This window comes from Oncorhynchus gorbuscha, linkage group LG25 (assembly GCF_021184085.1).
Source record: "Oncorhynchus gorbuscha isolate QuinsamMale2020 ecotype Even-year linkage group LG25, OgorEven_v1.0, whole genome shotgun sequence".
In the NCBI taxonomy this organism is placed as follows: domain Eukaryota; kingdom Metazoa; phylum Chordata; class Actinopteri; order Salmoniformes; family Salmonidae; genus Oncorhynchus; species Oncorhynchus gorbuscha.
Genome location: NC_060197.1, coordinates 48,046,273 through 48,073,516, shown reverse-complemented (window position 1 = coordinate 48,073,516; position 27,244 = coordinate 48,046,273). Strand labels below are relative to the sequence as shown.

At 46.4% G+C, this 27,244-nt stretch overlaps 1 protein-coding gene across 1 annotated transcript; it reads right to left on the bottom strand.

Moving 5' to 3' along the window:
- Nucleotides 1–7,945: 7,945 nt before the first annotated feature.
- LOC124013883 (fibrinogen beta chain-like) lies at nucleotides 7,946–16,899 on the bottom strand. The gene is made up of 9 exons (XM_046328434.1): nucleotides 16,891–16,899; nucleotides 16,490–16,733; nucleotides 15,741–15,837; nucleotides 15,408–15,532; nucleotides 14,815–14,934; nucleotides 13,858–13,980; nucleotides 12,843–12,970; nucleotides 9,811–9,968; nucleotides 7,946–8,337 (listed from the first exon to the last, which is right to left on the bottom strand). Exons 1-9 carry the CDS (start codon nucleotides 16,897–16,899, stop codon nucleotides 8,106–8,108), a joined length of 1,236 nt encoding a protein of 411 aa, XP_046184390.1. The 3' UTR covers nucleotides 7,946–8,105.
- Between the last annotated feature and the right edge of the window lie 10,345 nt (nucleotides 16,900–27,244).

The window sequence follows — 27,244 nt, the reverse complement described above, 5'->3', positions numbered from 1 at the left end:
TGCAAGAGGCTTCACTGCAGAAACACTTGTTGGAATCCAGGCTGCATCACGTCTGGCTGTGATTGCGTGTCCCATAGGGACAATCGGCCCAGCGTTGTGTCAGGGAAATTTCCTCTATTTACCAAATCATGGGAGCAAACCACACACACGTCAGAGTTAGTTATAAAAGTCCATCTTTAATTATATGATGAGCTCTATCACAATCCTGTGACTCTCAGATAAATTCAGTGTCTCCCAGTGAATTCTCTGAGAGTCCCCTTACAATGCAACTGAGTTCCTTTAATAGCAAAGACACACATAGTCAGACAGCATAGACATAACTCATCGTTCAGCTTTGTCTCCTTTCCCAAACCCCAGAACCATAAACCAATCCTCCATATCAACAGGCATATATCAAATTGTCATTTAGATACAACCCACTGTATATACAACCAATCCTGGACAAACTCACGGAGAGGAGAATGAGGCTATAGGTTAAGATAGAAACAACATAAGAGGGAGCATAGAATGATTCCAGACACTGCCACCCTTCTTTCCCCACTAGAAAAGGTAGGGAGTAAAAGATGTGTTTACACATGATGACACTTTGACCTCTCCCCTCTCTGTGGCCCATGTAACTTAGTCTTGACATAGAACAGATAACTGCAACCTCGCCACAGTATTATACAAAAATACCATTCTGATGACAAGTAACTTACACACATTTGATAAATATAAAACATCTATAAGAATGTTACCAACAAATTCTGATCCTTCCACGACAGTTGTCCAGGGTAGGCTGTCATTGTAAATATGAATTTGTTCTTAACTGACATGCCCTGTGAAAATTAAACTAATATTACTCTTGTCAGAGAGGAATAAAATAAGCAGCAGGTTGGGAAGAAAACATTCTGACAAAGAGATTATCAACCCCCTCCTCCAGCACTAACAAAGAGATTCTAAACCCCCTCCTCCAGCACTAACGAAGAGATTCTCAACCCCCTCCTCCAGCACTAACGAAGAGATTCTCAACCCCCTCCTCCAGCACTAACGAAGAGATTCTCAACCCCCTCCTCCAGCACTAACGAAGAGATTCTCAACCCCCTCCTCCAGCACTAACGAAGAGATTCTCAACCCCTTCCTCCAGCACTTAACGAAGAGATTCTCAACCCCCTCCTCCAGCACTAACGAAGAGATTCTCAACCCCCCCTCCAGCACTAACAAAGAGATTCTCAACCCCCTCCTCCAGCACTAACGAAGAGATTCTCAACCCCTCCTCCAGCACTAACGAAGAGATTCTCAACCCCCTCCTCCAGCACTAACAAAGAGATTCTCAACCCCTCCTCCAGCACTAACGAAGAGATTCTCAACCCCCTCCTCCAGCACTAACGAAGAGATTCTCAACCCCCCCCCCAGCACTAACAAAGAGATTCTCAACCCCTCCTCCAGCACTAACGAAGAGATTCTCAACCCCCTCCTCCAGCACTAACGAAGAGATTCTCAACCCCCTCCTCCAGCACTAACGAAGAGATTCTCAACCCCCTCCTCCAGCACTAACGAAGAGATTCTCAACCCCCTCCTCCAGCACTAACGAAGAGATTCTCAACCCCCTCCTCCAGCACTAACAAAGAGATTCTCAACCCCTCCTCCAGCACTAACGAAGAGATTCTCAACCCCCTCCTCCAGCACTAACGAAGAGATTCTCAACCCCCCCCCCAGCACTAACAAAGAGATTCTCAACCCCCTCCTCCAGCACTAACAAAGAGATTCTCAACCCCCTCCTCCAGCACTAACGAAGAGATTCTCAACCCCCCAGCACTAACAATGAGATTCTCAACCCCTCCTCCAGCACTAACGAAGAGATTCTCAACCCCTCCTCCAGCACTAACGAAGAGATTCTCAACCCCTCCTCCAGCACTAACGAAGAGATTCTCAACCCCCTCCTCCAGGACTAACAAAGAGATTCTCAACCCCCTCCTCCAGCACTAACAAAGAGATTCTCAACCCCTCCTCCAGCACTAACGAAGAGATTCTCAACCCCTCCCCCAGGACTAACAAAGAGATTCTCAACCCCCTCCTCCAGCACTAACGAAGAGATTCTCAACCCCCTCCCCAGGACTAACAAAGAGATTCTCAACCCCTCCTCCAGCACTAACGAAGAGATTCTCAACCCCTCCCCAGGGACTAACAAAGAGATTCTCAACCCCCTCCTCCATCACTAACAAAGAGATTCTCAACCCCTTCCTCCAGCACTAACGAAGAGATTCTCAACCCCTCCTCCAGCACTAACGAAGAGATTCTCAACCCCCTCCTCCAGCACTAACGAAGAGATTCTCAACCCCTTCCTCCAGCACTTAACGAAGAGATTCTCAACCCCTCCTCCATCACTAACAAAGAGATTCTCAACCCCTCCTCCAGCACTAACGAAGAGATTCTCAACCCCCTCCCCAGGGACTAACAAAGAGATTCTCAACCCCCTCCCCAGGGACTAACAAAGAGATTCTCAACCCCCTACTCCATCACTGACGAAGAGATCTTCAACCCCCCCAGCACTAACAAAGAGATTCTCACCCTCCCAGCACTAAAACATCTTCCTGCAGCCAGGTCTAGATGTATATTATGATAAACCTCTGCATTGTTGAATAATCCTTTCTTATTGGCTAGAAAGGCATTCTAGAATGTACATTACACCAGATAATGGGACAGTTGGAAATGATATCTGGACACCTTGCGATCCTGACAAAATGTGCACCTGCACTTGCAGACCGTACTTTCTACACAGATACAGAAAGATAAAACCAACAACCACACAAACTGAAGTTGGGAACATTGTATGTAGCTAGCCAGTATTTTATTAATTTACTTTTTGGAGCCTCTGATGACAACGTGATGAGTGACGAACAGGAATTCATGAAGGCCCCTCTGGTGCTATGCTGTCAAATCCTCCCTCGTGTTTCTAGTTTAGTGTCACTATGCAGTCAAATCCTCCCTCGTGTTTCTAGTTTAGTGTCGCTATGCTGTCAAATCCTCCCTCGTGTTTCTAGTTTAGTGTCACTATGCAGTCAAATCCTCCCTCGTGTTTCTAGTTTAGTGTCACTACGCTGTCAAATCCTCCCTCGTGTTTCTAGGTTAGTGTCACTACGCTGTCAAATCCTCCCTCGTGTTTCTAGTTTAGTGTCACAATGCTGTCAAATCCTCCCCTCTTCTAGTTTCGTGTAGCTATGCTGTCAAATCCTCCCTCGTGTTTCTAGTTTAGTGTCACTATGCTGTCAAATCCTCCCTCGTGTTTCTAGTTTAGTGTCACTATGCTGTCAAATCCTCCCTCGTGTTTCTAGTTTAGTGTCACTATGCTGTCAAATCCTCCCTCGTGTTTCTAGTTTAGTGTCACTATGCTGTCAAATCCTCCCTCGTGTTTCTAGTTTAGTGTCACTATGCTGTCAAATCCTCCCCTCTTCTAGTTTCGTGTAGCTATGCTGTCAAATCCTCCCTCGTGTTTCTAGTTTAGTGGGGCTATGCTGTCAAATCCTCCCTCGTGTTTCTAGTTTCGTGTCACTATGCTGTCAAATCCTCCCTCGTGTTTCTAGTTTAGTGTCACTATGCTGTCAAATCCTCCCTCGTGTTTCTAGTTTAGTGTCACTATGCTGTCAAATCCTCCCTCGTGTTTCTAGTTTAGTGTCGCTATGCTGTCAAATCCTCCTCTCTTCTAGTTTAGTGTCACAATGCTGTCAAATCCTCCCTCGTGTTTCTAGTTTAGTGTCACTATGCTGTCAAATCCTCCCTCGTGTTTCTAGTTTAGTGTCACTATGCTGTCAAATCCTCCCTCGTGTTTCTAGTTTAGTGTCGCTATGCTGTCAAATCCTCCTCTCTTCTAGTTTAGTGTCACAATGCTGTCAAATCCTCCCTCGTGTTTCTAGTTTAGTGTCACTATGCTGTCAAATCCTCCCTCCTGTTTCTAGTTTAGTGTCACTATGCTGTCAAATCCTCCCTCGTGTTTCTAGTTTAGTGTCACTATGCTGTCAAATCCTCCCCTCTTCTAGTTTAGTGTCACTATGCTGTTAAATCCTCCCCTCTTCTAGTTTAGTGTCACTATGCTGTCAAGTCCTCCCTCGTGGTTCTAGTTTAGTGTCGCTATGCTGTCAAATCCTCCCTTGTGTTTCTAGTTTAGTGTCACTATGCTGTTAAAACCTCCCTTGTGTTTCTAGTTTAGTGTCACTATGCTGTCAAATCCTCCCTCGTGTTTCTAGTTTAGTGTCACTATGCTGTCAAATCCTCCCTCGTGTTTAGTGTCACTATGCTGTCAAATCCTCCCTCGTGTTTCTAGTTTAGTGTCACTATGCTGTCAAATCCTCCCTCGTGTTTAGTGTCACTATGCTGTCAAATCCTCCCTCGTGGTTCTAGTTTAGTGTCGCTATGCTGTCAAATCCTCCCTCATGTTTCTAGTTTAGTGTCACTATGCTGTCAAATCCTCCCTCGTAGCTACATTGCTGTTATTCTGGCTGCAGAGACTGTGACTGTGTTAGCCATAGACTGTTTTAGCCATAGACTGTGTTAGCCATAGACTGTATTAGCCATAGACTGTATTAGCCATAGACTGTGTTAGCCATAGACTGTATTAGCCATAGACTGTATTAGCCATAGACTGTGTTCGCCATATACTGTGTTAGCCATAGACTGTGTTAGCCATAGACTGTATTAGCCATAGACTGTATTAGCCATAGACTGTGTTAGCCATAGACTGTGTTAGCCATAGACTGTATTAGCCATAGACTGTGTTAGCCATAGACTGTGTTAGCCATAGACTGTGTTAGCCATAGCTAGCTGGCTGGCTGGCTAACAAGCAAGGGATCAGAACGTTGCCAGCAAGCATAGCAACAGAGCGTAAAGAACGAACGACTGGGTCGGCGTTCGTAAATATCAAACTAATCGAACGAACGACTGGCAACTGGCACATTCCACATATGATCAAGTATGAATTTGCTTAAATAAATGAAAATATTTGTAAAAATATTTTATTTCCAAATGGAAGGGCCCATTTGCTTGGACTGTCTCTCTGTGTGTGTAAACATTGACATAACAATATTTAAAATAGATTCTCTCTCTATATATTCTGTATATCGTAACCTTGGTATTATTGTTTTTACATTTTAAGGGTCTGTTAATACCTTCCACATTCCAGGTAATGATCTGATGGCTGTGGGTAGATACAATGCTTTTTAAGGGTCAGTTAATACCTTCAACATTCCAGGTAATGATCTGATGGCTGTGGGTAGATACAATGCTTTTTAAGGGTCAGTTAATACCTTCAACATTCCAGGTAATGATCTGATGGCTGTGGGTAGATACAATGCTTTTTAAGGGTCAGTTAATACCTTCCACATTCCAGGTAATGATCTGATGGCTGTGGGTAGATACAATGCTTTTTAAAATGCTCTCATGTTATTGAACCTTTATTTAACAAGGCAAGTCAGTGAAGAACAAATTCTTATTTACGATGACGGCCTACCAAAAGGCAGAAGGTCTCCTGCAGAGGACAGGCTGGGATTAAAGATTAATACTAAATAAAATACAAAAATATGGAACAAAACACACATCACGACAAGAGAGACAACACTACATAAAGAGAGACAACACTACATAAAGAGAGACAACACTACATAAAGAGAGACAACACTACATAAAGAGAGACAACACTACATAAAGAGAGACAACACTACATACAGAGAGACAACACTACATAAAGAGAGACAACACTACATAAAGAGAGACAACACTACATACAGAGAGACAACACTACATAAAGAGAGACAACACTACATAAAGAGAGACAACACTACATACAGAGAGACAACACTACATAAAGAGAGACAACACTACATAAAGAGAGACAACACTACATACAGAGAGACAACACTACATACAGAGAGACAACACTACATAAAGAGAGACAACACTACATAAAGAGAGACAACACTACATAAAGAGAGACAACACTACATAAAGAGAGACAACACTACATAAAGAGAGACAACACTACATACAGAGAGACAACACTACATAAAGAGAGACAACACTACATAAAGAGAGACAACACTACATAAAGAGAGACAACACTACATACAGAGAGACAACACTACATAAAGAGAGACAACACTACATAAAGAGAGACAACACTACATAAAGAGAGACAACACTACATAAAGAGAGACAACACTACATAAAGAGAGACAACACTACATAAAAGACCTAAGACAACAACACAGCATGGTAGCAACACAACATGACAACAACATGGTAGCAACACATGACAACAGCATGGTAGCAACACAACAAGACAACAACATGGTAGCAACACAACATGACAACAACATGGTAGCAACACAACAAGACAACAACATGGTAGCAACACAACATGACAACAACATGGTAGCAACACAACAAGACAACAACATGGTAGCAACACAACATGACAACAACATGGTAGCAACACAACATGACAACAACATGGTAGCAACACAACAAGACAACAACATGGTAGCAACACATGACAACAACATGGTAGCAACACAACAAGACAACAACATGGTAGCAACACAACATGACAACAACATGGTAGCAACACAACATGACAACAACATGGTAGCAACACAACAAGACAACAACATGGTAGCAACACATGACAACAACATGGTAGCAACACAACAAGACAACAACATGGTAGCAACACAACATGACAACAACATGGTAGCAACACAACATGACAACAACATGGTAGCAACACAACAAGACAACAACATGGTAGCAACACAACAAGACAACAACATGGTAGCAACACAACATGACAACAACATGGTAGCAACACATGACAACAACATGGTAGCAACACAACATGACAACAACATGGTAGCAACACATGACAACAACATGGTAGCAACACAACATGACAACAACATGGTAGCAACACATGACAACAACATGGTAGCAACACAACATGACAACAACATGGTAGCAACACATGACAACAACATGGTAGCAACACAACAAGACAACAACATGGTAGCAACACAACATGACAACAACATGGTAGCAGCACTAAACATGGTCCAACAGCACAAAGGGCAAGAAGGTAGAGACAACAATACATCACGCAAAGCAGCCACAACTGTCAGTAAGAGTGTCCATGATTGAGTCTTTGAATGAAGAGATGGAGATAAAACTGTCCAGTTTGAGTGTTTGTTGCAGCTCGTTCCAGTCGCTGGCTGCAGTGAACTGAAAAGAGGAGCGACCCAGGGATGTGTGTGATTTGGGGACCTTTAACAGAATGTGACTGGCAGAACAGGTGTTGTATGTGGAGGATAAGGGCTGCAGTAGATATCTCAGATAGGAGAGAGTGAGGCCTAAGAGGGTTTTATAAATAAGCATCAACCAGTGGGTCTTACGACGGGTATACAGAGATGACCAGTTTACAGAGGAGTATAGAGTGCAGTGATGTGTCCTATAAGGAGCATTGGTGTCCCATAAAGAACATCTAGCTTCTAGAGAGCACCCTTACCTGCCGATCTATAAATTACATCTCCGTAATCTATCACGGGTAGGACGGTCTGAATGACGACGATCAAACACACGACATAGGTTCCTCAATATGTTTTTATTGAGTATAGTAAGGGACAGTCCTCTGATAATATCTACTTGTATACTTTATATATATATATATATACTTCTACATATACTTGTCCCAAAGACAAACACACACCACACAATCACTCACAGAAGAACAACACATGCTCAGTTAGAACAACACACGCTCAGTCCCTGTGTGTCCCTGTGTGTCTCTGTGTGTCTCTGTGTCTCTGTGTGTGTCCCTGTGTGTGTCCCTGTGTGTGTCCCTGTGTGTGTCCCTGTGTGTGTCCCTGTGTGTGTCTCTGTGTGTGTGTCCCTGTGTGTGTCTCTGTGTGTGTCCCTGTGTGTGTCCCTGTGTGTGTCCCTGTGTGTGTCTCTGTGTGTGTCTCTGTGTGTGTCCCTGTGTGTGTCTCTGTGTGTGTCTCTGTGTGTGTCTCTGTGTGTGTCCCTGTGTGTGTCCCTGTGTGTGTCTACCGCGAGGCGAAGTAGGGCCTAGTCCCTGTGTCTCTCTACCGCGAGGCGAAGTAGGGCCTGATCTTCATGCTGATGGCTTTGAGAGAGTACCAGGATCCCTTCCAGTTCATCCACACCATGCCGTCATCCGTCCCGTGTTTTGCCATGTACCGGGTGTAAGCCCCGCCCCAGTAGTAACGGCCGTTGGGATTGGCTGAGTGACACCTGTTGTACCACCAGCCACCGCCGTCCTCACGGGAGCACTGCTTGGACGGGTCACCTGGGGTCCTGTTAGAGGGGAGAGAGGGGGGGTGAGAGAGGGGAGGAGGGAGAGGGGGTGAGAGAGGGGGAGGGGGAGAGGGGGGTGGGAGAGAAGGGAGGAGAGTGGGGAGAGAGGGGAGAGAGTGGGGGAGAGAGAGGGGAGGGGAGAGAGGGGGGTGAGAAGGGAAGGGGAGGGGGGAGAGAGGGGTGAGAGAGGGGGAGGGGGGGGGTGAGAGGGGGAAGGGAGAGGGGGTGAGAGAGGGGGAGGGGGAGAGAGGGGGGTGAGAGAGGGGGGAAGGTGGGAGAGAGGGGGGTGAGTGGGGGAGAGAGGGGAGGAGTGGGGAGAGAGAGGGAGGGGGAGAGAGGGGGTGAGAGGGGAAGGGGAGAGGGGGGAAGAGGGGAGGGGGAGAGGGGGAGGGGGAGAGAGAGGGGTGAGAGAGGGGGGGGGCAGAGAGGGGGGTGAGAGGGGAAGGGGAGAGGGGTGAGAGAGGGGGAGGGGGAGAGGGGGGTGAGAGAGGGGGGGAAGGTGGGAGAGAGGGGGTGAGTGGGGGAGAGAGGGGAGAGAGTGGGGAGAGAGAGGGGAGGGGGAGAGAGGGGGTGAGAGGGGAAGGGGAGAGGGGGAAGAGGGGAGGGGAGAGAGGGGGAGGGGGAGAGAGGGGGTGAGAGAGAGGGGGAAGGTGGGAGAGAGGGGGGAGTGGGGGAGAGAGGGGAGAGAGTGGGGAGAGAGAGAGGGGGAGAGATGGGGGTGAGAGGGGAAGGGGAGAGGGGGAGAGAGGGGGGGAGAGAGAGGGGGGTGAGTGGGGGAGAGAGGGGAGAGAGTGGGGAGAGAGGGGAGAGAGTGGGGGAGAGAGAGAGGGAGGGGGAGAGAGGGGGGAGAGGGGAAGGGGAGAGGGGGAGAGGGGAGGGAGAGAGGGGGAGGGGGAGAGATGCAGAGAGAGGGGGAAGGTGGGAGAGAGGGGGGGGGGAGTGGGAGAGAGAGAGGGGGAGAAAGGGGGTGAGAGGGGAAGGGGAGATGGGGGAGAGGGGAGAGAGATAGAGACAGAGAGAGAGAGAGAGAGAGAGAGAGAGAGAGATAGAGAGAGAGAGAGAGTGAGAGAGGGGTGAAAGTGGGGGGAGAGAGAGGGAGGGGGAGAGGGGGAGAGAGTGGGGGAGAGAGTGGGGAGAGAGGGAGAGAGGGGGTGAGAGAGGGGGTGAGAGAGGGGGGTGAGAGAGAGCGAGAGAGAGAGAGAGGGGGTGAGAGAGGGGGTGAGAGAGCGAGGGGGTGAGAGAGCGAGGGGGTGATAGAGAGAAGGTTAGGTTAATGTATCTTGACCCATTAGTTGTCATTTATTGACTGATCAATCAACCAATCAACTAACCAACCAATCGTCCATTTCAATACCATCACAGAGAGAGACAGAGAGAGATGTAGAGAGAGAGAGAGAGAGAGAGATGTAGAGAGAGAGAGAGAGAGAGACAGAGAGAGAGAGAAAGAGAAAGAGAAAGAGAAAGACATCATACCAGTTATCGTTGTCTCTGTCGTAGGTGCTGAACATCATTCCATTGTGTATGGTCATGGTCCGGTTCTCTCCAAACAGCTCCGTAGCCCCTTCCAGCATCACGTTGCCGGCCGTACCAGAGTACCCGCTGATCGCCATCACATACCGGGACGCCTCGCTCTACACAAACATGGTTTTTTATTTACGTCTGTCTGTCTGTCTGCCTGCCTGCCTGCCTGCCTGCCTGCCTGTCTGTCTGTCTGTCTGTCTGTCTGTCTGTCTGTCTGTCTGTCTGTCTGTCTGTCTGTCTGTCTGTCTGTCTGCCTGTCTGCCTGTCTGCCTGCCTGTCTGTCTGTCTGTCTGTCTGTCTGTCTGTCTGTCTGTCTGTCTGTCTGTCTGTCTGTCTGTCTGTCTGCCTGGCTGTCTGTCTGTCTGTCTGCCTGTCTGTCTGTCCGTCCAACTGTATAGTAAAGGTACTGTTACAGTTGAAGTCGGAAGTTTACATACACCTCAGCGAAATACATTTATACTCAGTTTTTCACAATTCCTGACATTTAATTCTAGTACAAATTCCCTGTCTAACGTCAGTTAGGATCACCACGTTATTTTAAGAATGTGAAATGTCAGAGTAATAGTAGAGAGAATGATTTATTTCAGCTTTTATTTCTTTCATCACATTCCCAGTGGGTCAGAAGTTTACATTCACTCAATTAGTATTTGGTAGCATTGCCTTTAAATTGTTTAACTTGGGTAAAACGTTTCAGGTAGCCTTCCACAAGCTTCCCACAATAAGTTGGGTGAATTTTGGCCCATTCCTCCAGTCAGAGCTGGTGTAACTGAGTCAGGTTTGTAGGCCTCCTTGCTCGCACACACTTTTTCAGTTCTGCCCACACATTATTTTATAGGGTTGAGTTCAGGGCTTTGTGATGGCCACTCCAATACCTTGACATTGTTGTCCTTAAGCCATTTTGCCACAACTTTGGAAGTATGCTTGGAGTCATTGTCCATTTGGAAGACCCATTTGCTACCAAGCTTTAACTTCCTGACTGATGTCTTGAAATGTTGCTTCAATATATCCACATAATTTTCTTCCCTCATGATGCCATCTATTTTGTGAAGTGCACCAGTCCCTCCTGCAGCAAAGGACCTCCACTACATGATGATGCCACCCCTGTGCTTCACGGTTGGGATGGTGTTCTTCAGCTTGCAAGCCTCCCCCTTTTTCCTCCATGCACTATTGTAAAGTGACTGTTCCACTGGATGTCATAAGGTGAATGCACCTGTAAGTCGCTCTGGATAAGAGCGTCTGCTAAATGACTTAAATGTAATGTAAATGCAAACATAACGATGGTCATTATGGCCAAAAGGTTCTATTTTGTTTCATCAGACCAGAAAACATTTCTCCAAAAAGTGCGATATTTGTCCCCATGTGCAGTTGCAAACTGTAGCCTGGCATTTTTTATGGCAGTGTTGGAGCAGTGGCTTCTTCCTTGCTGAGCGGCCTTTCAGGTTATGTGGATATAGCAGTGGCTTCTTCCTTGCTGAGCGGCCTTTCAGGTTATGTGGATATAGCAGTGGCTTCTTCCTTGCTGAGCGGCCTTTCAGGTTATGTGGATATAGCAGTGGCTTCTTCCTTGCTGAGCGGCCTTTCAGGTTATGTGGATATAGCAGTGGCTTCTTCCTTGCTGAGCGGCCTTTCAGGTTATGTGGATATAGCAGTGGCTTCTTCCTTGCTGAGCGGCCTTTCAGGTTATGTGGATAGAGGACTCGTTTTACTGTGGATATAGATACTTTGTACTGGTTTCCTCCAGCATCTTCACAAGTTCATTTGCTGTTGTTCTGGGGTTGATTTGCACTTTTCGCACCAAAGTACGTTAATCTCTAGGAGACAGAACGCGACTCCTTCCTGAGAGGTATGATGGCTGTGTGGTCCCATGGTGTTTATACTTGCGTACTATTGTTTGTACAGATGAACATGGTACCTTCAGGTGTTTGGAAATTGCTCCCAAGGATGAACCAGACTTGTGGAGGTCTACAATTATTTTTCTGAGGTCTTGGCTGATTTCTTCTGATTTTCCCATGATGTCAAGCAAAGAGCCACTGAGTTGGAAGGTAGGCCTTGAAATACATCCACAGGTACACCTCCAATTGACTCAAATGATGTCAATTAGCCTATCAGAAGCTTCTTAAAGCCATGACATCATTTTCTAGAATTTTCCAAGCTGTTTAAAGGCAGTCAACTTAGTGTATGTAGACTTCTGACCCACTGGAATTGTGATACAGTGAATTATAAGTGAAATAATCTGTCTGTAAACAATTGTTAGAAAAATGACTTGTGTCATGCACAAAGTAGATGTCCTAACCGACTTGCCAAAACTATAGTTTGTTGACGAGATATTTGGGAAGTGGTTGGAAAACACGTTTTAATGACTCCGACCTAAGTGTATGTGTTACCTGTATAGTAAACTGTTGGTACTGGGCGTGGCTGTGTTACCTGTATAGTAAACTGTTGGTACTGGGCGTGGCTGTGTTACCTGTATAGTAAACTGTTGGTACTGGGCGTGGCTGTGTTACCTGTATAGTAAACTGTTGGTACTGGGTGTGGCTGTGTTACCTGTATAGTAAACTGTTGGTACTGGGTGTGGCTGTGTTACCTGTATAGTAAACTGTTGGTACTGGGCGTGGCTGTGTTACCTGTATAGTAAACTGTTGGTACTGGGTGTGGCTGTGTTACCTGTAAAGTAAACTGTTGGTACTGGGTGTGGCTGTGTTACCTGTATAGTAAACTGTTGGTACTGGGCGTGGCTGTGTTACCTGTATAGTAAACTGTTGGTACTGGGCGTGGCTGTGTTACCTGTATAGTAAACTGTTGGTACTGGGCGTGGCTGTGTTACCTGTATAGTAAACTGTTGGTACTGGGCGTGGCTGTGTTACCTGTATAGTAAACTGTTGGTACTGGGCGTGGCTGTGTTACCTGTATAGAAAACTGTTGGTACTGGGCGTGGCTGTGTTACCTGTATAGTAAACTGTTGGTACTGGGTGTGGCTGTGTTACCTGTATAGTAAACTGTTGGTACTGGGCGTGGACCTTGTTGCCAGACCAATCCTCCATCTCCATGAGGACCTCAGTGGGACCCTGCTTGGTCAGCTGACTGATTCGTTCGTTACCCAGCCAGTACTCCCCTGTCACATGACACAGGACAAATCACATGACACAGGACAAATCACATGACACAGGACAAATCACATGACACAGGACAAATCACATGACACAGGACAAATCACACGACACAGGACAAATCACATGACACAGGACAAATCACATGACACAGGACAAATCACATGACACAGGACAAATCACATGACACAGGACAAATCAGGACAAATCACATGACACAGGACAAACAAATCACACGACACAGGACAAATCACACGACACAGGACAAATCACATGACACAAGACAAATCACATGACACAGGACAAATCACATGACACAGGACAAATCACATGACACAGGACAAATCACATGACACAGGACAAATCACATGACACACAGGACAAATCACATGACACAGGACAAATCACAAATCAAATGACACAGGACAAATCACATGACACAGGACAAATCACATGACACAGGACAAATCACATGACACAGGACAAATCACATGACACAGGACAAATCACATGACACAGGACAAATCACATGACACAGGACAAATCACATGACACAGGACAAATCACATGACACAGGACAAATCACATGACACAGGACAAATCACATGACACAGGACAAATCACAGGACAAATGACAAATCAGGGACAAATCACATGACACAGGACAAATCACATGACACAGGACAAATCACATGACACAGGACAAATCACATGACACAGGACAAATCACATGACACAGGACAAACACGGGTCAGTGATCTTATTTAACAGTAGATGAATGGCAGTGCACAGCTCCAGTATCCAATGTTACCTTAACCTGAATTGACTGATTCTAAATGTCATTGACCCCGGTAACTATTGACAGTTGTTTTTACCATTTGTTTGTTCTCACCTGGAGTGTTGCAGTGTCCCTTCCCAACGTCGAAGGCGATATTCCCGAAACCGCTGCGGTAGTTGTCCCAACGGCGGCCGAAATCTACAGAACCATCCATCCTGTTCTGAATAGTGGTCCAGCCTGGAAGGGGACACAGAGAAGAAGAAAGAGGACAAGACATTCAGAGACACTTACAGGAGCAATTAGGGTTAAGTGCCTTGCTCAAGGGCACAACGACAGATTTTCACCTTGCCAATTCAGGGATTCTTACCAGCGACCTCTTGGTTACTGGCCCAACGCTCTTAACCACTAAGGTGAATGGAGAACTGTCTATCGAGGGAATGTGACAGAGGATGTGAGGTTGAGGAGGGAGGGTGGGAGGGACAGGCTGGTAGAAGAATAGAGAGAAAGGGGTGGTGGAGAGAGAGAGGGAGAGAGGGAGGGAGGGAGAGAGAGGAGAGAGAGAGAGAGGGGAGAGAGAGAGGGAGAGAGGGTGGAGAGAGGGGGTGGAGAGAGAGAGAGGGGGTGGAGAGATAGTGAGAGAGAGAGAGAGAGGAGAGAGACAGAGAGACAGAGAGAGAGGGGGTGGAGAGAGAGAGAGGGGGAGAGGGGTGGAGAGAGGGAGAGAGGGGTAGAGATGAGAGAGAGGGAGAGAGAGAGAGAGAGACAGAGAGAGAGAGAGAGAGGGGAGAGGAGAAAGAGAGAGAGGGGAGAGAGAGGAAACAGGAGGAGGGGGAGAGAGGGAGAGAGAGGGGTGGAGAGAGAGCGAGAGAGAGAGAGAGAGAGAGAGAGAGAGAGAGAGAGAGAGAGAGAGAGAGAGAAGACAGAGAGAGAGAAACAGAGAGAGAGGGGGAGAGGGAGGGAGAGAGAGAGAGAGAGAGAGAGAGAGAGAGAGAGAGAGAGAGAGAGAGAGAGAGAGAGAGAGAGAGAGAGAGAGAGAGAGAAACAGAGAGCGAGAGAATGACAACCACCCACCTCCATTCTGAGTGGTCTGGTCACAGTAGACCTTGTAGGGCTGGTAGAAGGGGTCAGGCTGAACCAGATACATCCCAGAATCCCTTCCTCCTTTCCTGTAGATGTCCTCACACTCCTTACCTGGAGGTTAGGAAGGAGAGACACATTTAGTCCACAGGATCCAGCCTGGGAAACCATCGTAACATTAGGCCAAGAGAACCACCCCTCCCCACCCACAGAACCACCCCTCCCCACCCACAGAACCACCCCTCCTCACCCACAGAACCCCAACCCCACCCACAGAACCGCCCCTCCCCACCCAGAACCACCCCTCCTCACCCACAGAACCACCAACCCCCACCCACAGAACCGCCCCTCCCCACCCACAGAACCACCCCTCCTCACCCACAGAACCACCAACCCCCCACCCACAGAACCGCCCCTCCCCACCCACAGAACCACCCCTCCCCACCCACAGAACCACCCCTCCCCACCCACAGAACCACCCCTCCCCACCCACAGAACCACCCCTGCCCACCAACAGAACCACCAACCCCCCACCCACAGAACCATCCCTCCCCACCCACAGAACCTCCCAAAGTCTTCATCCTCACCAGAGACAACAGGTATGGGGCAGGAGACGGTGCACGGCTCCCTGCATTCGTCTCTCTGGGCCAGGATAGCCTTCTCCACTCTCTGGATCTTCAACCGGATCTTCTCCAGGACTCCCTGCAGGATCCTGTGGACGAATAAGGAGAACAGGCAGAAGAAGAGAAAAGGCGTTATTACTATCCCTCCAACACACACACACACACACACACACACACACACACACACACACACACACACACACACACACACACGCACACACGCACACACGCACGCACGCACGCACGCACGCACGCACGCACGCACACGCACACACGCACACACACACACACACACACCTGATGTTAGATGGGAACACGGTGTCTATTGCCTCCTTTGCATAAATGTGCTGGGTCTCCAAGTCATCTGTGTACTGACTCACCAGGTCACCATTCTCTGTAGAGGAGAGAGGGGTGAGAGGGGTGAGAGGGGGAGGGAGGGGTGAGAGAGGGGTGAGAGAGAGGTGAGGGGGGGGGAGGGGTGAGAGAGGGGGAGGGGGGGCGAGAGAGGAGCGAGAGAGGGGGAGGGAGGGGTGAGAGAGGGGAGTAAGAGAGGGGTGAGAGAGAGGGGGGTGAGAGGGGGGAGGGGGGCGAGAGAGGGGCAAGAGAGGGGAGGGAGGGGGGCGATAGAGGAGCGAGAGAGAGGAGGGAGGGGCGAGAGAGGGGCGAGAGAGAGGGTGAGGGTCGAGAGGAGGGAGGGGGGCGAGAGAAGAGAGAGGGAGGGAGAGAGAGAGGGAGAGAGGGAGGGGCGAGAGACAAGGAAGGGGCGAGAGAGGGTCGAGAGAGAGGGAGGGAGGGGCGAGAGGGGCAAGAGAGAGGTAGTGAGGGTCGAGGATGGGGAGAGAGGGGCAGAGAGGGAGAGGGGGCGAGAGAGGAGCGAGAGAGAGGGAGGGGCGAGGGTGGAGGGGCGAGAGAGGGGGAGGGAGGAGGGGCGAGAGAGGGGAGGGAGGAGGAGGGAGAGGGCTAAGGCATTGTTTCTTAACCTCGTTTTAACCAGTAACATCTCACAGACGAGCGGTATCACTGTGTGTTTGTCACCTCCATCTTACCGTTGCTCACCAGCTGTCTCTCTCTCAGCGCTGAGGACATGCCGTCTACGTAGTTATAGATGGTGTTAGAGGATCTCGACAGGTCGTCAACATCCTTCTGCATCCTCCTGACTTCCTCTTTTACGTTCCTCTCTTGTTTCAGTATGGCCGTCTTCAGCTCACAGCCTGTAGGACACAGCACCCCCTGTAGGGCCGGAGGAGGAAGGAAACACTGGGTAATGTAGATGCTAAGGAAGTGTTTCCGCTGTGAGATGTTTCCTAATGCTAAGGAAGTGTTTCCGTGACCATAAGATCTCTATGGTAGAGATGATAGTTGCTAATGCTAAGGAAGTGTTTCCGCTGTGACCATAATATCTCTATGGTAGAGATGATAGTTGCTAATGCTAAGGAAGTGTTTCTGCTGTGACCATAAGATCTCTATGGTAGAGATGATAGTTGCTAATGCTAAGGAAGTGTTTCCGCTGTGACCATAATATCTCTATGGTAGAGATGATAGATGTTAATGCTAAGGAAGTGTTTCTGCTGACCATAGGATCTCTATGGTAGAGATGGTAGATGTTAATGCTAAGGAAGTGTTTTTCCAATTACTTTAGATGTTAAGGAAGTGTTTCTGCTGTGACCATAGGATCTCTATAGCAGAGATGGTAGATGCTAATGCTAAGGATGTGTTGTCTCCACAGCCCGTAAGACACAAGGGACTGCATGATTAACTAGACTTGATCAATCAATGTAGAGAGGCTGGATTAATGTAATTGATAGCATCAATATCACTGATTAGGTATTGATGAATGATAGTTGATCATAGTCAAGTGTAGTCAAAAGCACACAACACCTAACACCTCACCGTCTGTTCAGAATATACAACCTAACACCTCACCGTCTGTTCAGAATATACAACCTAACACCTCACCGTCTGTTCAGAATATACAACCTAACACCTCACCGTCTGTTCAGAATATACAACCTAACACCTCACCGTCTGTTCAGAATATACAACCTAACACCTCACCGTCTGTTCAGAATATACAACATCGTCTAAATATACAACAACACCTCACCGTCTGTTCAGAATATACAACCTAACACCTCACCGTCTGTTCAGAATATACAACCTAACACCTCACCGAGAATATACAACCTAACACCTCACCGTCTGTTCAGAATATACAACCTAACACCTCACCGTCTGTTCAGAATATACATCACCTGTTCAGAATATACAACATGTCACCGTCTGTTCAGAATCAACCCACCTCACCGTCTGTTCAGAATATACAACCTAACACCTCACCGTCTGTTCTATACAACTCCACCTCACCATCTCCTCCCCCAGCTCTGGTGCTCCTCCTTCTCCTGCGGAGCGGGAGCCTCCGTGGGTCGCCCCCGGTAACGGCCACCACCACTGATGGGAGCGGGGTTGTTGCGGGTGGGGGAGTAGGTCTCACGTCCCTTGGACAAGGGTCGGTGGCCACGAGGGTCCACCACTGTTTTGGGCTGCGGGGGGAAGGAAGGAAGAGAGAGAGAGAAAGCGAGAGAGAGACAGACAGACAGACAGACAGACAGACAGACAGACAGACAGACAGACAGACAGACAGACAGACAGACAGACAGAGGGGGAGAGAGAGAAAGAGAGAGAGAGAGAGAGAGAGAGAGAGAGAGAGAAAGAGAGAGAGAGAGAGGGAGAGAGAGAAAGAGAGAGAGAGAGAGAGAGAGAGAGAGAGAGAGAGAGAGAGAGAGAGAGAGACAGAGAGACAGAGAGACATACAGACAGACAGACAGACAGACAGACAGACAGACAGACAGACAGACAGACAGACAGACAGACAGACAGACAGAGAGAGAGAGAGCGAGAGAGGGGGAGAGAAAGAAAGAGAGAGAGAGAGACAGAGAGAGAGAGAGAGAGAGAGAGACAGAGAGAGAGAGAGAGAGAGAGAGAGAGAGAGACAGAGAGAGAGAGAGAGAGAGAGAGACAGAGAGAGAGAGAGAGAGAGAGAGAGAGAGAGAGAGAGAGAGAGAGAGAGAGAGAGAGAGAGAGAGAGAGAGAGAGAGAGAGAGAGAGAGAGAGAGAGAGAGAGTTTGGGATTAAACTTTGTAGAGGAATTCGGTGTGAAGGAACAGTGTGAAGGTCTCTAGTTGAAACACGAATTAAAGAGATTCACTTACATCAGTCTTATCATCCTGTGAAAGATAAACAACATACAAACATTAGCATTTAATTAAAACAATTAAAAATGAAACATAAAAATGTACCATTAAATGTTATTATAAACTACATTTATTGAATATGAGAATATCATTATTACAACAAATTACAATGTAAATGCTATTTTAGAGGGTTCAGAGAGTGGAAGACAGTAATCAGTAAATTAGTTAATAGACCAATAAGAAAGAGAGTTCCAAGCCTCTCTGCCAATAACAGCTCGTTTACAGTTTCCCCTCCCCACTCAGACCACTCCCACAGAGTCCTAGCTAAATTCTTGCTTGTGAAATAGATCGTTGCTAAGAAGTTATTCTTGTTTCTTTTTGACCATTTTAACTGAAAACAATCACAGCAAGGTACTTAATTGTTACCAGAAATGATTTGATATTAAGATTAAAACAGCTGCATTTGACCTTTACGGTAGTAATAATAATTTAAAAAATATTGTAAATGTAATTTTATATATATATATACACACTACCGTACAAAAGTTTGGGGTCACTTAGAAATGTCCTTGTTTTTGAAAGAAAAGCACATTTTATGTCCATTAAAATAACATCAAATTGATCAGAAACGCAGTATTGACATTGTTAATGTTTTAATTGACTATTGTAGCTGGAAAAAGCAGATTTTTAATGGAATATCTACATAGGCGTACAGAGGCCCATTATCAGCAACCATCACTCCTGTGTTCCAATGACACGATCATTAGAAAACCCTTTTGCAATTATATAAGCACAGCTGAAAACTGTTGTGCTGTTGTGCTTTAATAAGCAATAAAACTGGCCTTCTGTAGACTAGTTGAGTATCTGGAGCATCAGCATTTGTGGGTTCGATTACAGGCTCAAAATGGCCAGAAACAAAGACCTTTATTCTGAAACTCATCAGTCTATTCTTGTTCTGAGAAATTAACCCTATTCCATGCGAGAAATTGCCAAAAAACTGGAGATCTCGTACTACTCCCTTCACAGAACAGAGCAAACTGTCTCTAACCAAAATAGAAAGAGGAGTGGGAGGCCCCGGTGCACAACTGAGCAAGAGGACAAGTTCATTAAAGTGTCTAGTTTGAGAAACAGACACCTCACAAGTCCTCAACTGGCAGCTTCATTAAATAGTACCCGCAAAACACCAGTCTCAACATCAACAGTGAAGAGGCAACTCTGTGATGCTGGCCTTCTAGGCAGAGTTGCAAAGAAAAAGACATATCTCAGACTGGCCAATAAAAAGAAAAGATTAAGATGGGCAAAAGAACACAGACAGGAATAGTCATTTACAACATTAACAATGTCTACACTGTATTTCTGATCAAGTTTATGCTATTTTAATGGACAAAACTATTCTTTTTCTTTTTTTTTTAAAGGACATTTCTAAGTGACCCCAAATTTTCTACAAACGGTAGTGTGTATATACATACACATATATATATATATATATATATATATATATATATATATATATATATATATATATATATATATATATAGAGAGAGAGAGAGAGAGAGAGAGAGAGAGAGAGAGAGAGAGAGAGAGAGAGAGAGAGAGAGAGAGAGAGAGAGAGAGAGAGAGAGAGAGAGAGAGACAGAGAGAAACAGAGAAACAGAGAGAGAGAGAGAGAGAAACAGAGAGAGAGAGAGATGTAGAGAGAAACAGAGAGAGAGAGATGTAGAGAGAAACAGAGAGAGAGAGAGAGAGAGAGAGAGAGAGAGAGAGAGAGATTCAAGCAATAAGAATAAGACAAAAATGTCAGTAATATTCCATTCAATATTTAAAAAATACTGAACTCATCATTTTGTTACTGTATAGTTCAACTTGTGCTTAAAGCCTCCTTGTCCATCTATATACATTACCGTGTCATATTCGTCATAGTCGTCTTGACAACGGACAGCATAGACACACAGGCAGAGTAGCAGTAGCCACTTCATGTTCGCGTTAGATGGTGTCCCAATAAAGTTTCTGCCTTTGAAAATCAACAGATTTCAGTGGAGGGCACAAACGTATTTAAACCTGACCCATGTTTAAAGCACCTCCCTCTCTCTCTGTCTCTCTCTCTGTCTCTCTCTCTCTCTCTGTCTCTCTCTCTCTCTCTCTCTCTCTCTCTCTCTCTCTCTCTCTCTCTCTCTCTCTCTCTCTCTCTCTCTCTCTCTCTCTCTCCCAATCCCTCTATCTTCCCTCTCTCTCTCTCTCTCTCTCTCTCTCTCTCTCTCTCTCTCTCTCTCTCTCTCTCTCTCTCTCTCTCTCTCTCTCTCTCACACACACACACACACCCTCCCGATCAAGTTCCCTCTAACCACTGGTTTAGGAGTGTACCCTCCCTCAATTCTAAATTAACCACTATGGACGTTGAATGTAAACCTGACCTTAAACCTATGAATGTGGTCCGAATGTCATCTCACCTCCATGGGCTTTAATCTGGAACAGAACTTTAGAATGTGCCCCCATGGGCTCTAATCTGGAGCAGAACTTTATTATATCACCCTACGGGCTCTAATCTGGAGCAGAACTTTAGAATGTGCCCCCATGGGCTCTAATCTGGAGCAGAACTTTATTATATCACCCTACGGGCTCTAATCTGGAGCAGAATTTTAGAATGTGCCCCCATGGGCTCTAATCTGGAGCAGAACTTTATTATATCACCCTACGGGCTCTAATCTGGAGCATAACTTTAGAATGTGCCCCCATGGGCTCTAATCTGGAGCAGAACTTTATTATATCACCCTACGGGCTCTAATCTGGAGCAGAACTTTAGAATGTGCCCCCATGGGCTCTAATCTGGAGCAGAACTGTATTATATCACCCTACGGGCTCTAATCTGGAGCATAACTTTAGAATGTGCCCCCATGGGCTCTAATCTGGAGCAGAACTGTATTATATCACCCTACGGGCTCTAATCTGGAGCAGAACTTTAGAATGTGCCCCCATGGGCTCTAATCTGGAGCAGAACTTTATTATATCACCCTACGGGCTCTAATCTGGAGCAGAACTTTATATCATAATCTGGACAGAACTTTAGAATGTGCCCCCATGGGCTCTAATCTGGAGCAGAACTTTATTATATCACCCTACGGGCTCTAATCTGGAGCAGAACTTTAGAATGTGCCCCCATGGGCTCTAATCTGGAGCAGAACTTTATTATATCACCCTACGGGCTCTAATCTGGAGCAGAACTTTAGAATGTGCCCCCATGGGCTCTAATCTGGAGCAGAACTGTATTATATCACCCTACGGGCTCTAATCTGGAGCAGAACTTTAGCATGATCATGAAGTACAGTAGGTTATGAAAAATGTTTTGATATGTCTCATAGTCAGCATGCATACATATTGCATTACATGTAAACATACAGGACCAGTCAAAAGGTTTGGACACATCTACTCATTCATGGGTTTTTCTTTATTTTCTACATTGTAAAATAATAGTGAAAACATCTAAACTATGAAATAACACATATGGAATCATGTAGTAATCAAAAAAAGTGTTAAACAAATCAAAATATATTTTATATTTGAGATTCTTCAAAGTAGCTACCCTTTGCCTTGATGACAGCTTTGCACACTCTTGGCATTCTCTCAACCAGCTTCACCTGGAATGCTTTCCCACCAGTCTTGAAGTAGTTCCCACATATGCTAAGCACTTGTTGGCTGCTTTTCCTTCAATCTGTGGTCCAACTCATCCCAAACCATCTAAACAACCTCACACTCAACTAAGGAGATGATTGTGGACTTCAGGAAACAGCAGAGGGAACACCCCCCTATCCACATCGATGGAACAGTAGTGGAGAGGGTAGCTAGTTTTAAGTTCCTCGACGTACACATCACAGACAAACTGAATTGGTCCACCCACACAGACAGCATCGTGAAGAAGGCGCAGCAGCACCTCCTCAACATCAGGAGGATGAAGAGATTTGGCTTGTCACCAAAAGCACTCACAAACTTCTACAGATGCACAATCGAGAGCATCCTGTCGGGCTGTATCACCGCCTGGTACGGCAACTGCTCCGCCCTCAACCGTAAGGCTCTCCAGAGGGTAGTGAGGTCTGCACAACGCATCACGGGGGCAAACTACCTGCCCTCCAGGACACCTACACCACCCGATGTTACAGGAAGGCCATAAAGATCATCAAGGACAACAACCACCCGAGCCACTGCCTGTTCACCCCGCTATCATCCAGAAGGCGAGGTCAGTACAGGTGCATCAAAGCTGGGACCGAGAGACTGAAAAACAGCTTCTATCTCAAGGCCATCAGACTGTTAAACAGCCACCACTAACATTGAGTGGCTGCTGCCAACACACTGACTCAACTCCAGCCACTTTAATAATGGGAATTGATGGGAATTGATGTAAAATATATCACGAGCCACTTTAAACAATGCTACCTTATATAATGTTTACATACCCTACATTATTCATCTCATATGTATACGTATATACTGTACTCTATATCATCTACTGCATCTTTATGTAATACATGTATCACTAGCCACTTTAACTATGCCACTTTGTTTACATACTCATCTTATATGTATCTACTGCACTCAATACCACCTACTGCATCTTGCCCATGCCGCTCTGTACCATCACTCATTCATATATCTTTATGTACATATTCTTTATCCCTTTACACTTGTGTCTATAAGGTAGTAGTTTTGGAATTGTTAGCTAGATTACTTGTTGGTTATCACTGCATTGTCAGAACTAGAAGCACAAGCATTTCGCTACACTCGCACTAACATCTGCTAACCATGTGTATGTGACAAATAACTTTGATTTGATTTGATTTGAATTGGGTTGACAGATTTGCACTCTCTGCATTCTCTCAACCAGCTTTATGCTTTTCCAACAATCTTGAAGGAGTTCCCACATATGCTGAGCACTTGTTGGCTGCTTGTCCTTCACTCCACAGTCCAACTCATCCCAAACCATCTCAGTTGGGTTGAGGTCGGGTGATTGTGGAGGTCGGGTCATCTGATGCAGCACTCCATCACTCTCCTTCTTGGTCAAATAGCCCTGACACATCCTGGAGGTGTGTTGGCTCATTGTCCTGTTGAAAAACAAATGATTTAAGAAGGAAAGAAATTCCACAAATGAACTTTTAACAACACACCTGTTAATTGAAATACATTCCTGGGGCAGCAGGGTAGCAGTGGTTAGAGTGTTGGACTAGTGGTTAGAGTGTTGGCCTAATATAATAATATAATAATAATAATATATGCCATTTAGCAGACGCTTTTATCCAAAGCGACTTACAGTCATGTGTGCATACATTCTACGTATGGGTGGTCCCGGGGATCGAACCCACTACCCTGGCGTTACAAGCGCCATGCTCTACCAACTGAGCTACAGAAGGAGGACTAGCAGCCGAAAGGTTGCAAGATCAATTTGGTTGGTTAGAGTGTAGAGGAGGCAGTGTAGCCTAGTGGTTAGAGCGTTGGGCCAGTAACTGAAAAGTTGCAAGATCAATTCCCCGAGCTGACAAGGTACAAATCTGTCGTTCTGCCCCTGAACAGGCAGTTAACCAACTGTTCCTACGCTGTCATTGAAAATAAGAATTTGTTCTTAACTGACTTGCCTAGTAAAGTTTTTTTTTTGTATCCAGATGACTCCAGGTGACTACCTCATGAAGCTGGTTGAGAGAGTGCCACGTGTGCAGAACTGTCATCAAGGCAAAGGGTGGCTACTTTGAAGAATAAAAAAAAAACATATTTTGAATTTGTTTAACACTTTTTTGGTTCCTACATGATTCCATATGTGTTATTTCCTAGTATTGATGTCGTATGCTGCTAGATCAAATCCCCGAGCTGACAAGGTAAAACATCTGTCATGCCCCTGAACAAGGCAGTTAACCCACTGTTCCCCTGAACAAGGCAGTTACCCCACTGTTCCCCTGAACAAGGCAGTTAACCCACTGTTCCCCTGAACAAGGCAGTTAACCCACTGTTCCCCTGAACAAGGCAGTTAACCCACTGTTCCCCTGAACAAGGCAGTTAACCCACTGTTCCCCTGAACAAGGCAGTTAACCCACTGTTCCCCTGAACAAGGTTAACCCACTGTTAACCCACTGTTCCCCTGAACAAGGCAGTTAACCCACTGTTCCCCTGAACAAACCACTGTTAACCCACTGTTCCCCTGAACAAGGCAGTTAACCCACTGTTCCCATGAACAAGGCAGTTAACCCACTGTTCCCCTGAACAAGGCAGTTAACCCACTGTTCCCCTGAACAAGGCAGTTAACCCACTGTTCCCCTGAACAAGGCAGTTAACCCACTGTTCCCCTGAACAAGGCAGTTAACCCACTTAACCCACTGTTCCCCTAACCCAGTTAACCCACTGTTCCCCTGAACAAGGCAGTTAACCCACTGTTCCCTGAACAAGGCAGTTAACCCACTGTTCCCCTGAACAAACAAGGCAGTTAACCCACTGTTCCCCTGAACAAGGCAGTTAACCCACTGTTCCCCTGAACAAGGCAGTTAACCCACTGTTCCCCTGAACAAGGCAGTTAACCCACTGTTCCCCTGAACAAGGCAGTTAACCCACTGTTCCCCTGAACAAGGCAGTTAACCCACTGTTCCCCTGAACAAGGCAGTTAACCCACTGTTCCCTGAACAAGGCAGTTAACCCACTGTTCCCCTGAACAAGGCAGTTAACCCACTGTTCCCCTGAACGAGGCAGTTAACCCACTGTTCCCCTGAACGAGGCAGTTAACCCACTGTTCCCCTGAACAAGGCAGTTAACCCACTGTTCCCCTGAACAAGGCAGTTAACCCACTGTTCCCCTGAACAAGGCAGTTAACCCACTGTTCCCCTGAACAAGGCAGTAAACCCACTGTTCCCCTGAACAAGGCAGTTAACCCACTGTTCCCCTGAACAAGGCAGTTAACCCACTGTTCCCCTGAACAAGGCAGTAAACCCAGTGTTAACACCTATCATTGTAAACAAGAATTTGTTCTTAACTTTCTTGCCTAGTTAAATAAAACATACATACTTCTGATATCTTCGCTATTCTACAATGTAGAAAATAGTAAAAATAAATAAAAACCCTGGAATGAGTAGGTGGTGTCCAGACTTTTGGCTGGTTCTGTACGTGCATTTCTCTACCCTGCCAATTGATTTAAGGCAATCGTCGTTATTTCCCGATAGCTGAGTAGTCAAAGGGTGGCAAGGTTTGTTTGATCACAGTGTTTACCTGGATGGGGCCATCGTACCTCCACCCACTAAATGTCAACGCTGGAGATCGAAAACCAAACACACACTTTGGACTGCGTGATCGACAGAGGACATTCAGCCTGAGCCTGTTGTGTATTCACTAGGAACCAAACCGCACCAAACGGGACCAAACTGCAGTGGTTTATAGTACTTACGTAATATACTTTTTAAGTACAACTTTTACGTACTACTTTAGCAGTGTTTCTGTACTTTACTTTACTATTTAACATTTTTGACAACTTTTACTTTTAAATACATTCGTAAAACAAAAGAATGTCTTTTTTATTCCCTACATTTTCCCACCTAAAAACTCGTTGCATTTAGGGAGGACAGAATTACCTGTCAGTATAACACTTGGTCGTCTCTACTGCCTCTGATCTGGGGGACTACTGTGTTTGTAAATGATGTGTGTTGGAGTGTGGCCCCTGTCAGTCCGTAGTTAAAAATAATACGAAAATAGTGCCGTCTGGTTTGCATAATAACAGGAGTTTGATGAATAGCTTTTACTTTGTACTTTTACTCAAGTATGACGATTGATTACTTTTTCTACCACTTTACCGCTGTAGATTTAAAGCCAAGTAGTATTTTCTCAAGTCGTATTTTACTGGTTGACTTTTACTTGAGTCATCTTCTATTAAGGTGTCTTTACTTTTACTCAAGTATGACAAACAGGACCAAACAGGACCAAACAGGACCAAACAGGACCAAACAGGACCAAACGGGACCAAACAGGACCAAGTGGGACCAAACAGGACCAAGTGGGACCAAACAGGACCAAGTGGGACCAAACGGGACCAAACAGGACCAAGTGGGACCAAACAGGACCAAGTGGGACCAAACGGGACCAAACAGGACCAAGTGGGACCAAACAGGACCAAGTGGGACCAAACGGGACCAAACAGGACCAAGTGGGACCAAGTGGGACCAAACAGGACCAAGTGGGACCAAGTGGGACCAAACAGGACCAAGTGGGACCAAACGGGACCAAACAGGACCAAGTGGGACCAAGTGGGACCAAACAGGACCAAGTGGGACCAAGTGGGACCAAACAGGACCAAGTGGGACCAAACAGGACCAAGTGGGACCAAACAGGACCAAGTGGGACCAACCAAGTGGGACCAAACAGGACCAAGTGGGACCAAGTGGGACCAAACGGGACCAAGTGGGACCAAGTGGGACCAAACAGGACCAAGTGGGACCAAGTGGGACCAAACGGGGCCAAACAGGACCAAACAGGACCAAGTGGGACCAAACAGGACCAAGTGGGACCAAACGGGGCCAAGTGGGACCAAACGGGGCCAAGTGGGACCAAACGGGACAAAACGGGACAAAACAAGGAGAGACCTACATTTGTCTAAT

What these genes read in the sequence shown, in the direction of transcription:
- LOC124013883 (XM_046328434.1), bottom strand. An exon ending in CCCCATACCTGTTGTCTCTG is followed by an intron (nt 14,935 to 15,407) that starts GTGAGGATGAAG and finishes CCTAACCTCCAG; the next exon opens with GTAAGGAGTGTGAGGACATC. An exon ending in CCAGACCACTCAGAATGGAG is followed by an intron (nt 13,981 to 14,814) that starts GTGGGTGGTTGT and finishes GTCCCCTTCCAG; the next exon opens with GCTGGACCACTATTCAGAAC.